Source organism: Amborella trichopoda, chromosome 12 (genome assembly GCF_054954075.1).
Source record: "Amborella trichopoda isolate Santa Cruz 75 chromosome 12, AtrichopodaSantaCruz75HAP2 v2.0, whole genome shotgun sequence".
NCBI lineage: Eukaryota > Viridiplantae > Streptophyta > Magnoliopsida > Amborellales > Amborellaceae > Amborella > Amborella trichopoda.
In genome coordinates this window covers 47,343,704-47,356,726 of record NC_142347.1, presented here as the reverse complement: position 1 = coordinate 47,356,726, position 13,023 = coordinate 47,343,704, and the positions used below count along the sequence as shown (strand labels likewise).

The window sequence follows — 13,023 nt, the reverse complement described above, 5'->3', positions numbered from 1 at the left end:
TGTGTGATGACTAGTCTATAGAGATAAGACTAAAACCTCATCATTGTATACTTACATAGATAACCGTATTGAAATAGCAATCCATCATTGAGAGTGAAGCGTGTATATGTGCGAGAGATTACCTTTATGCAGTATAGGGTTATGGTTGTATCATGGTCTAGTGGATCATGGTTTGTCTCTAGGGGAGAACTTAAAATCCACCTACTGAGATTACATCCCTTAGCCTATGATTGACTTGTGACAGTTTAATCATGAACTCTTGCAGTGGATTGTGGGTTATGAGAACTACTGGATCAGTTTGAAAAAGCTGGTGTGGATCCTGGTCCACAGTTGAAGGTGGAGTGCTCCCGTGCGTTGATTAAATCCTAGACCTATTCGGATCAAGCTCCTATCAAAATTAATTTAATTTAATAAATTTTATGTTATTTGTTTTTTAGAATGTCTATTTATATTTTTATTAAATCTTGTGATATTTTAATTTTGCTATTTGAATTTATAAATCAAGAGAAATTTACTTTCTAAAATCTTAAATTAATTAAGAAGATTTAAATTCTAAAAATTTAAATTTTTTTATTTTTAAAAATATGTGGGACCTACCATTATACATGGGGGCCCATTTAAATAGTTTTGTTGGATTGGGTGGAGCCAATGGGTGGACACAATGGGTGGCGCTCCTCACCCATGAAGAGTTGTCTACTTACTAAAATTGTGAGAGGTATCTCATGTTAGTTGGCTTTCGTTTTATAGAGAGAGGCCTACTTGTATTAAAAGAATGAAACATATGGTTTTAAAAAATCTTGAGAATTAAAAAAGTTTGATTAAGAAATAAGGAATGAATATTTACTAATAGAGAAAGTAAAGAAATATTTTTCTTATTTAATTTATTTGATGGTAATAAGTTTAGGAAGGGGAGGATAATGTTATAGCACATTCTTTAGCATATTGATGGTGAATCTAAAGAATGGATGACTCATATATCTTAACCCCTACAACTCTCCTTAGATCGACGGTTAAGATTTGCGCTTACGATTTATGACAAACCCTAATACATGAAAAATCTATAAAAAAAATCATTCTCCATATCAAAATCTCTACACCTCTTCTTCTCTCTTATCTCTCTAAAATTATCATCTCTCTCTCTCTCTCAAAGCTCTCTAAGGGGCACGCCCCTCGCTAGGATAGCTCTCTCTCTCTAGACAACCTAAGGGACACACCCCACGATCGCCTACCTCTCTCTCTAAACCTTAAAGGGCCCACACCCCAACCTACTATGTTCATCTCTCTCTATTTGGCTTCCAAAGGGGCACACTTAGGCTAGGCTATCTTTTGGTGGGTGGCTAAGGGAAACACATCTCTCGCTAAGTAGATCTTTCTCTCATTAGAATTTCTATCTTTCATCTCTCAAAGGTTCAAGAATAAGGGGTTAGAACTAGACTACGGCATTGAGTCTTCAGGTGGGTCGCTCTAGATCGAGATCCATATACATTGATTTTGTTTTGCTATAAAAAGGAGAAATCAAGAGACTGATCAAAGATCCTGAGCACTACCAGAAAGATGATACTCGACATGACATGCATTGAGCCCGATTGAGGTAATATCCGATTATTTTACTTCTTTAAAGTTTTATTTATGCTATATTTTTCTTTTCCCATAAAGCAAAGAGTATAGTTTTTTTATTATTGTGTAAAAGCTTTATTTTAGATGGTAGCAAGTGAGATCATATTTTTTCTTTATTTATTTATTTTAAGAGAAATTTAATTGTAATTTGACATTGTGAGTGATCTTGTCGATGAAAGAAAATTTTTTTTTAAAATTAATATACTATGCATTATCACATAATCCATCTTTCAATTGGAAGGATAGAAGGGACCATAAATGTAGACATGGGGCCACAAGTCATGAGGTTACTCACTTTTAGTCATTAGAATTTGGGCAAAGTCACCAATGGCCCCAGTCATCAAGTCAAGCAATTCTCTCTCTCTCACACATACACAGATGACTCCTCTATCTCTCTCTCTTCAATAACTTGTATGGGAAACAGTCACAGATGGCACCTTGCCTGATAATGAAGTCTGAGGGCTGGCTCTTGGAGAAAATGTCACATTTTTAAATCGATCAAGATGTATGGAGATGAAGAGAACATATTTTGAAGTCCCAAATAGATCATCTTACAACATAATATCCAGACCATCTATTTTCAAAATTTTCAAGTATCTATTGATAGTTTGAGTGTCTATTATTTTTGGAGCTTCAAAAATTTATGATTAGGGGTAGCAGTAGATTTTCAGTCCATCAAAGAGATTTCCAATACTTGAACTGCATCTTCTAGTATGATTTATAGGTGCGCCTTATTTTGATTAATTCAGGTGGATGGCTTAGGTAAATTGTAGCGAAATACAAATTTAATTCTTTCACATTAATAGGCAGGCAATTGGACAATGGTCACCACATTTAGAGGGAAAAACTCGTTTACATTTGAAAATCAAATAATTTTTGGGAAAATACCATATAAGAGGGCATAACACCTTACAAAAATGATTAAACGGGTCAAAACATGTTAATTAAGGAAGCTCACCATTAATTAAACAGGTACGTCCTAACAAAAAAAACTTTAAATATGCCCAATTTGCTCTTGATTTGGGAACCCCCAATATGCAGGGCGATTTTAGTAATTTAACCTATTTAAGAGGCCCAAAATAAATGACAAGAGTACCCCTGTTTATTAAGAGGAGATGAAATAATTGAAATGCCTCTACTGTCCCCAACCTAAACAAGGGAATTTTCGCATTTTTAATATTTTTTTCTGAGGAAAGTAGCTTAAGTGAAATGAAAACCAAGAAATAAATCCATTAATATCAATTGAGACCCTTTGGCCGCTTTAACGTTTGCAATGAGTTTTGACCCCTTAATGATATCTTCCGGTAATTCTTAAAATTCATTCTTTTATATGTTTCATTTGACAACCCCGCTATTTTCTTAGGCACGCCCAGTTTCCAAAAATAAATTATATATTTTTCTCTTTTGAATAAATTTTCTTACTTAATGATGCAGAGATCTAGATCAAAATGAGTTGATTAATTACAGGAATCATGAGTTGATGGCAGAAACTTGATGCATGAAGGTCTAAATGAGAAAAAAAGGAAAAATTGTTGTTTTTTGATCGAGTCGAATCCCTTGTGTCTCAGCTAGGCGAATCGCCATTATGATGTTCAAAAGTGTTCTTTTTCATTTTCAACAGCTCTTAACGTGTTAATTGCTCAGTATCTCTAACATGTGAAATGATGTTAAAGTGCATAAGAGGTAATGGAAATTTTCTAAACAAAGGGATGTGCCTAAAAACGATGTTATGGTCTTTCTAATGGGAAGTATTTATTTTCACACTGGTAAGGCATTCATTGGGGTCGAAGCACTCATTTGTGAGTCGCCTGTGATCTAACAATCAAAACATAATTGTATCACATTAAATAAATTTATTTATTTTCCTCTAGGAAAGAATATACAATTACCAATGCTTTTATGAGGAAGCAACATTTATCTCATATTTCCTCATGATGGGGGTTGTCTCAGAATATGATTCCTTTTCAATCGTCCCTCCAAATTGTTGTGAATCCACAATAGTTTCTTCTTCAGTTGTCTCTCCAAATTGCTGTGAATCCATGACAGTTAGCCCGGCAACCAAATGAGAGAAAGGGTCTGGCGGAAGAGCGATCTTACTGTCTCCTTCCAACCACTTTACCACAGTGCTCATACATGGCCTCAATTCAGGCTTGTATTGAACACACCAAACAGCAATCAGAATCATTCTCTCGAGAATTTCCCTATCCTCCTCCTCCTCGATCTCACAACTCTTCAGAATCTCTTCCATCTCATCTCTCTCCAATTTGTTCCAAACCCATCTAGGAAACCATTCGTGGCTCTCAGGAAGGCTCACCTTCAAATTCCTCCTCCTCCCTGCAATCTCAAACAATAACATCCCATAACTATAAACATCACACTTATGAGTAACAGGAAATGGCATCCATAGCTCGGGAGCCGCGTAGCCAGGAGTCCCTCTGCATCCTGTCATGGTGACATGGGTGGCATTCCTATTGCAGAGCTTTGCCAATCCGAAATCTGCAACTTTTGGGGAGAAGTTCCGATCGAGCAAAATATTGCCAGGTTTTATATCATAGTGAATTATCCGATCCTGGCATTCCTCGTGAAGGTATGCTACGCCCTTTGCCGTTTGGATCGCTATCTTACTGAGCTTGTCAAACCCCAGTTTTCCTTTGTTACCAAACAAGAAGCCATCCAGTGAGCCCCTCTCCACATGCTCATAAACCAAAGCCCTCATGGTATTTTCAAAGCAAAAGCCAATGAGCCTGACTAAATTAACATGGTGGGTTCTTCCTATGGTGCTCACCTCCGCTATGAATTGAGCTTCAATTTGTTCGTCCGAGCTTCCCTTTAGGACTTTTACAGCCACACTATCCCCGTTTGCGAGAGTGCCCTTATAGACCTCACCATAACCACCCGCACCTAACTTATGGGTGAAGTTTAAGGTTGCAGCCTTGAGTTGGCGAGAGGTGAACCTTGTGGGCTTGAGCTTCTCCATATTGTCCATGAGTTCGACAATTAGGGGAGGTCCATTGCCCACTCCTTCGATTTCGATGTTTGAGATCTTAGTGCTCTTCTTGATGAACCGAATGATGGCAAAAAGAATTGAAAGACCCATACCGGAAACTGAAAGATGGAAAAATTCTCACGTATGAGAATCCCAAATAGAGTATTTTTTATTTTATGGAGAATGTGATCATAGAAATCCTTCAACAAAAAGTAGAAATAAAAACTCTCTCACACACCCACCCATACAAACAACATAGGGGATGTAATCTAAGAGAATTGTTTACAGGTCTTGTTACAAGATTTGCCCCTTTTCGGGTTTGGGTGTGTAACCGGGTGGCTTCAGATTGGGTTGACAATCTGAAGCCAATGGTGCCTGGTTACATATCCAAACCCAAAAGGGATCAGGTTCTAGGTTCTAACAAATCCAACCATGTTTATCGAGTTTTAACCAAGATCCGATCACTTTTAACGAGTTTCATTCCGGTCATGATTGCTTTTTAATTTCTCCTAAGGCCCCGTCGGGTTGATCCCATAGGTTCCCAGGTCAACATGACCGGGGAGCCTTTAGGATCTCGTCGAGTTTTCAGGTCGGCAAACACAACACTGCTTAACAGAAATCAAAAGCTTACCAATGGCGATCAAAAAGACTTTAGCAAAGGTTGGCATGGCTCCCCAAAAATCTTGAGAAGATGACCCTGTATTTGTTGAATCCATTCCTTTGCCTGGAGTGATGATCAGAGAAAACAGAAAACTAAGTGTGGATTGTGGATTGTTATGGTTGAAGCTGGTTTTTTTAGCCTCGCTCTCGATCTCTACCGTTTCCAAGCTTCATTATTGATTGGGTCACAAAATGCATTTGTGCTCTCAGCCACCAACTTTGACTATGTAGAGTTGGGTCACAAAATGCATTTGTGCTCTCAGCTGCCAACTTTGACTATGTAGAGTTGAAAAAGATGATATTTGCTTTGGGAGTAAGTTTTAGGACCTTAAAATTTTAAGAGACAAAAAAGAATATAATATCTGCAACTCGAGTGAAGTGAAGTGACAACACTCAAGGATTCTCCTCCCAACTCTTCTCGCCCTCCTCCTCCTCTCTCTGGAATATTCTCAAGGATGGCGCCCTTTATTGATCATTGTGAGCCTTTTGGAAGGGCCGGCCATTCACAAATCTTATAAATAGAGCTTGGGTGTGCTTTATTTTTGGTGTGTAAAAGAAAAAGAATACAAATTGTGGGAGTTGTAGTAAGGGGTTGAGCATGCGAGTTTTAGGGAGTATATTTTGGGTGGTCAATGTTTTTTTAATAATAAAAGAAAATGGTTCTCTCCCTTAGTTGCTGTGTTGGATTTTTACAATTGGTACCAGAGTTTATGCAAAACTCTACAATTGGTATAAAAGCGGATTTGGTCAGGGGCATTGTAAGTGAGCAGTTAAAAGGGTGATGCCGATCAGTTAGGGACTGCGTTTCTAGGTGTTGAGATCAAAGTAGGATCACACCAATCATGGTGTACGTGAGCAACGAGATACTGTGAAGCCGATCACTGAGCTTCTAGGTGTTGGGATTGACGTGGTGGACCTAGCAAATGCATCTGGATGGGTCGAGAAGCTGAACCACTACAACTACGACGACTGGCGGTCGTATATGGAATCATACCTACAACGATAGGACCTCTGTGAGGTCGTCGGTGGCAGCAAAACCATACCACCTGCAAAAGAGAATGCCAAAGCACTACAACGATGAAGCATCAAGGCCATGTTCGCGTTAAAGATAACAATTCAAAAGGAACTGTTGGACCAAATTCAAGACTCCACCACTCCGAATTGACAAGACAAGTGATGCTCGACTCCAATTTTTGGAAAACGAGCTTGGATCGGTGTCATAAGGGACAATGATGTAGACCTTCATAAAGGTGAAATCTCCCTGCCATGAGATTTCAAAACTCGATCCGGAATCTCAGATTAGTGATATTAGAATGAGATGTATCATCATCAAAGGCTTGAGACCCGAATACAATGGGTTCGTGTCGGCCATCAGAGGAAGACTGACACATCCAACTCTTATGGAGTTAGAAAGTCTGCTGGCGAACCAAGAGATGTTGGCCCGACGAATGGCCGATATATCCATGAAAGATGAAGAGGAGGCGCTCTTCGCACGAACAAAGTAGAGACTGCCAAGATCAACTGAAGGAGAGAGGGCTTCCAACCAAGGGAAGCTAAACAAGGCAATACTGACGCAGACCGGCGACCATGGAGATCTTGACGAGGCATCGAGTGCTACGACTGTGGCAAAAATGGCCACATTGTTTGTGACCACTGGTTAAAGAAAAGGAGGCTAGCTGAGGGAAATATGATGACCGCGACAAGTCACCAGTTCGAGATCGAGGAAGAATGGGATGATGAGGCATCTTTTGCAATAGTTGAAGTGACCAAACTGATGAGTTCGGAATTGGCTGATTATCGATTGGACAATGCAAGAAGCCAAGAGAGAGCAGTTACTTGGTGATCAGTCAGTCAAGCTCAGACGATTGGAGGAATCTGAGGAACTTGTGGATGACATGCACAACTAAAGTCGCAGGACAATAACAATGACTGGGATGTGCAAGACGGGTTTGCACAGGTCGTGGACACAACCTCAATCGAAGTTAACCATGAGGGAGAGAAATCCTTTGCTCTTACCACGTCTAAGGTGGATGAAATCGAGCCTCATACGGGAGAAGATGTGCATCATGTTTCAGATGAAATCGAGCCTCATACGGGAGAAGACGTGCATCATGTTCCCGATGATGTCAAAGTGTTTGAGAAGGTGAAAACCAAAAGTGACTTGATCATGCAAGGGCAACAAATGGACAACAATTCGTTTGCAAGACTTGCACGTGGGTCCGAAATGACATCATTGATCAAGTAACCAATAAGGTCTCAAAAAACAATGTTCGTGATGGTTATGTTAATGGTGTTGAGTAGCAACAATTGTCACCCATGAAGTTGGGTGATGATGCGAAAAATGAGTCGCAGGTTACTCTTACACTAGAGGAGTTGCAACTGTCACAACTAGAAGATATTAAAGAAGGTGAGGACAACACAGTACAACTGCAAAGGTCTTCACCAATTCGGAAACCAAATCCTAACTGCATAGAAGCCGCCTATAAACAAGAAATGCCAATTGGGCAGTGTGATACATCAAGCATTTTTAAAATGAAAGAACCAAACTTGTTTGATGAGACAAAGGGAATTGCCGAATGGAAAGCTGCAATGAGAGAAGACATTGATGTCTCTAAGAAGAACAAGAAAAAAATGAAAAAGAAAAAGAAGAAAAAGCAAAGAATAAATGAAGATCGGAGCAACTCAGTGTTGAGGGGGAGAATTGTGGAGAGCAATATGTGGTTGCTCCTCCATCACAGTGCCCGAAATCCATCTAATAGTAAGGGAAATCGATTCATATCAAATGCCTAAGCATAACAGAACATTTAAGATTCCAATTAGGGCTGCCACCTGGCCGGGCTTGGCCTGGCATGAGCTTGAGACCCAAAAATGCTCGAAATATTCCATGGCGGTCTGGTCCGATAATATATTCTAACTCTTTGTTGGAGCCCCTTTTTTTTTCCTCTTTTTTTTTTTTTGATATCTCTCCATGTCTCTTTAAAATTAGTTCATAGTGATCAAGCTTAAAAATGAATAAATTATTTGATAGAAATCGAATATATTTTATGTATTCGATGTGGATTTTTGAGAGAGAGAGACCAAGAGGGAGGGAAAACAAGAGAAAAAAAGAAACCATATCTATTTTCCAAAAAAAAAAAAAAAAATGTTAGAAGAGAATGGCCCCCAAAGGGTAGAAAGCAAGAGAAAAAAACAGAGCCCATGACACAAATCTATCTTTGACGAGCACAAATGGGAAATATTTTATGGAGAAAGAATTGTGGGAAAGGATTAGTTTGCCTTTGTCATTTCCTTAGAGAAGTATTTATCTTGGCAAGTTTCTTGGGATTTTCTCATTCAATCCAATACTCATTATGTTCCAAAGCTCCTAACTATTCATCCCATTAATCATTTTATTTCTAGTTTTTTTTTTTTTTTGGGTAATTATCAATTTGTTTCTAGTTCATGGTAATATTTTGAACTTTATATGTTTTGAACTTCATAGATAATATATTTGTTATCTAGTACCACTTACATAAGACCTTTCTGGTTTTCTATATTCCCCTTGTCAATTTTTTAGATTTCTTTATTTTTGTAATTATATATATTGAGAAGCTTGGGCTTGTTTGGTTAAGTTGATGAAGATTTGAATACAATTTCTCAGAAAAAGAAAAGTTTTGGCAATATGTGTATCTTTTTGGACTTGGCTCCAATCAGAGACCAAATAAATTATGTTCTTTCATTGATTTCTATGGGGTAAGCATTGCATATAAGAAATGATTAAATATGCATGTATGCAGATTGTATCTGTTGGGCAGATATCCATCAAGATCTACCTCATACTGGTCCCAAGCCTAGGAATATTTTTTATTTTTTTTAGCAATTCTACATCTCAAATATGATTCCTACTACTGAACTACCCGAAAATAAAAATAAAAATAAAAGTAGAGTACCATGAAAAAAAACAACAGAAGGAAAGAACAAGCTCCAATCTACCTAGCAAAAGCACCAAAGAGAGAACACACCCTAGAAATATTCTCTAAAATCAAAATTTGAAGCACTCATTGCGAAGCTGCATGTGATCTAATAATAAAAAAATAATTGTATCACATGCAGTAATTTTTTTTTTAATTTCTTCAAGGGAAGGATATACAATGACCAATGCTTTTATGAAGAAGCAACAGTTATCTCAAACTTCCTCATGATGGGGGTAGTCTCAGAATATGGTTCCTTTTCAATCGCCCCGCCAAATTGTTGTGAATCCACAGTAGTTTCTCCTTCAGTTGTCTCTCCAAATTGCTGTGAAACCATGACAGATGGCCTAACAACCAAATGAGAGAAAGGGTTTGGTGGAAGAGCGATCTTACCGTCTCCTTCCAACATCTTTACCACAGTGCTCATACATGGCCTCAATTCAGGCTGGTATTGAACACACCAAACAGCAATCAGGATCATTCTCTCGAGAATTTCCCTATCCTCCTCCTCCTCGATCTCACAACTCTTCACAATCTCTTCCATCTCATCTCTCTCCAATTTGCTCCAAACCCATCTAGGAAACCATTGGTGGCTCTCAAGAAGGCTCACCTTCAAATTCCTCCTCCTCCCTGCAATCTCAAACAATAACATCCCATAACTATAAACATCACACTTATGAGTAACAGGAAATGGCATCCATAGCTCGGGAGCCGCGTAGCCCGGAGTCCCTCTGCATCCTGTCATGGTGATATGGGTGGCATTCCTATTGCAGAGCTTTGCCAATCCGAAATCTGCAACTTTTGGGGAGAAGTTCCGATCGAGCAAGATATTGCCAGGTTTTATATCATAGTGAATTATCCGATCCTGGCATTCCTCGTGAAGGTATGCTATGCCCTTTGCCGTTTGGATCGCTATCTTACTGAGCTTGTCAAACCCCAGTTTTCCTTTGTTACCAAACAAGAAGCCATCCAGTGAGCCCCTCTCCACATGCTCATAAACCAAAGCCCTCATGGTATTTTCAAAGCAAAAGCCAATGAGCCTGACTAAATTAACATGGTGGGTTCTTCCTATGGTGCTCACCTCCGCTATGAATTGAGCTTCAATTTGTTCGTCCGAGCTTCCCTTTAGGACTTTCACAGCCATACTATCCCCGTTTGGGAGAGTGCCCTTATAGACCTCACCAAAACCACCTGAACCTAACTTATGGGTGAAGTTTAAGGTCGCAGCATTGAGTTGGTGAGAGGTGAACCTTGTGGGCTTGAGCTTCTCCATATTGTCAATGAGTTCGACAATTAGAGGAGGGGCATTGCCCACTTCTTCGATTCGTGTGTTTGAGATCTCGGCCATCTTGATGCAGTGAAGGATTTTGCAAAGCATTACAAGACCAACACTGGAAACTGAAAGATGGAAAAATCCGTATGTGAATCACAATCGTAGAGAATTTTTTATGTTATGAAGAATGTGAACATGGAAATCCTTCAACAAAAATTAGAACTAAAAACTCTGTCTCTCTCTCTCTCTCTCTCTCTCTCACACACACAAACAAACAACATATGTGATGCAATCTAAGAGCATAGTTTACCTATGGCAATAAGAGGGATCTTAACAAAAGTTGGCATGCCTCCCCAAAAATCTTGGAAAGATGGTCCTGTATTCATTCTTGTGCCACGAGCGTTGATCAGAGAAAACAGACAACTAAGTGTGGAGTGTTTTGGAGAATTGAGTTTGAAGCTGGTGAGTCTTGGTCTCAATCTCTACCACTCAGTTTCCAAGCTTCAACATTGACTGGGTCACAAAATGCATTTATTTTCCCATAACCCTCAGGCTCAAACTTTGACATTGTAGAGTTGAAAAGACGATATTTGCTTTCGGACTAATTTTTAGGGCCCTCAATTTTAAGAATATGACTACCAAGAGACAAAAAGGAATATAATAGCAGCAAGTCAATGGCAAAAACCGATTACATCATCATCATTATCATCAACGTCATATTATCTTCAGCTAAAAAATGAGTATTATCATTTGAGCATTTTTTTCAATTATTTGGGATTGACTACACAAATTCTGATCACCTATTTTGTTGTTTTAATTATTTGGTGATCGTTATTTTCAACCATGTCTTTTTAGATATATTTTTTACTTTTTTTTTAGCCTTCCACTTGAACCAATTTGTACCTCTTAATATGTGTTGTATTGGGTTTATACTGTATATGGTCAGCTCATCTAAGTCTACTTTATCTCATCTTATTGCCTCTTGGAGTCACAACTACGTTATTCTGAATGTATTCATTTTGAATTTTATTCTTTATTATGTTGCCACTCATTCATTTCAACATCCTCATCTCAGTTACACTCATTTTATAAATATGTTATTTTTTGAACGCCCCACGTTCTGTCATATAAAGTAAAGCTGGTATCATAGCTGTCTTATAGAACTTTCTCTTCTGCTTCATTCGTATGCGTTGATCATATAAAATTCCGTTACATCTTCATTTAGCCCACCCAACTCCAATTCTATGTACAATCCCCTTTAGCTCCGAGGATGAGTATATAGTATCTAATTTTTGAATGGGCAACCCAAAATCATTTCTTCTCTTTTACACATCTAGTAAATTTAAAGTGGAACGAAAATGTAAGATCAAGAAAACCCTCATTAGTGATTTTGTTATCAAAAGGAGCAAATCTACAATTTACTCACAAGCACACAAATATTTGGGCTCATGAGAAACTTCCTCCATTTGATCCTCTTGTTCCAATTTCCAAGCTTCGCATAAGACTGGGGTTACAATATGCAAGAAGAATGATATTTCATTTAGAGAATGGCTTTAGACAAGGGAAGTATTATTATTCTACCTACATTGTCTACAAGCCAGCGCTAAGCAACAAATCTCTCTCTCTAATAGATCTAATTTTTAAATAAAAAATCTCTCTCTCTCATAGATCTAATTTTTAAATGGAAAATCTCTCTATTGCACCTTCCTTCTTTCCATCAGAATCAGGACCACTCCATCTCTCCCCTTCTTTCTCTGAACTATTTCTACAAAAAGGCCCTCAGTAAAGAAGACCTGATCTTTTCAATCTGAAATTCTGAAACCACCTTAGATGATAATTTTTAGAAGAAAAATTTCAAATTTTGAGTTTTTTAATAATTAGATTATACTCTCCTAAAATTGGACCTTGTTTGTTCAATATTCAGACACTATTTTTTTCAAGTGCATAGAGAGCAAATCTGATTTTTTTTTTTTTTATTGAGGTTATTTCATGGTTGAAGAATTTACATCTGGTCTTAAAATTACTACTACATATTACGGAAAAATATTATACGCATTTGTTTTCCTAGTCCGATTGGCAAGGTCAGAATGGTACAAATCAATAAATTTTTAATTTTGACTAATTTTCAATCAAAATAGTTTTTAATTTCGACAAAATTAATTTAAATTTAGGCCAGACTAGTCAAAGCACATTATGTGAGTCCTACAAGTCAGACCGGCCAATCAGGCCCAGCCTTGATAAAAATTGCTCTAGATAAACAAGTGAATTTGGAGTTTTGGTGATCATCTAGGTCTTTGATCACTATTTTCTAACATTGGTCTGACTTAACTCCATATAATTGCCCTTTTTTCTCTCCATCACCGTTCATCCATATAAACTCATGATCCCAAAACTCAAGTTACAAACAACGCACAATACCTTTTCTATTTTTAATATTTAATTAGATTTTAGAACTGGCCACCTACATTTCTAGTAACGCATCTGATGTTTTCTTATTTCTTTTTTATTGAGGGGTTATGCAACCCATTGACAAGTAC

The 13,023-nt window shown here is 38.0% G+C and overlaps 1 protein-coding gene across 1 annotated transcript; it reads right to left on the bottom strand.

Annotated features, from left to right (window-relative positions):
- Nucleotides 1-3,455: 3,455 nt before the first annotated feature.
- LOC110007373 (uncharacterized) lies at nucleotides 3,456-10,961 on the bottom strand. Its single transcript, XM_020668033.2, has 4 exons — nucleotides 10,797-10,961; nucleotides 9,408-10,611; nucleotides 5,235-5,431; nucleotides 3,456-4,722 (listed from the first exon to the last, which is right to left on the bottom strand). Exons 1-4 carry the CDS (start codon nucleotides 10,870-10,872, stop codon nucleotides 3,515-3,517), a joined length of 2,685 nt encoding a protein of 894 aa, XP_020523692.2. The 5' UTR covers nucleotides 10,873-10,961; the 3' UTR covers nucleotides 3,456-3,514.
- Nucleotides 10,962-13,023: the final 2,062 nt, after the last annotated feature.

Coding starts and splice junctions, on each gene's coding strand:
- LOC110007373 (XM_020668033.2), bottom strand. CDS start 10,872: ATGAATACAGGACCATCTTTCCAAGATTTTTGGGGAGGCATGCCAACT. Junction 10,612..10,796: donor GATCCCTCTTATTGCCATAG/GTAAACTATGCT, acceptor TCCATCTTTCAG/TTTCCAGTGTTGGTCTTGTA. Junction 4,723..5,234: donor AGTCTTTTTGATCGCCATTG/GTAAGCTTTTGA, acceptor TCCATCTTTCAG/TTTCCGGTATGGGTCTTTCA.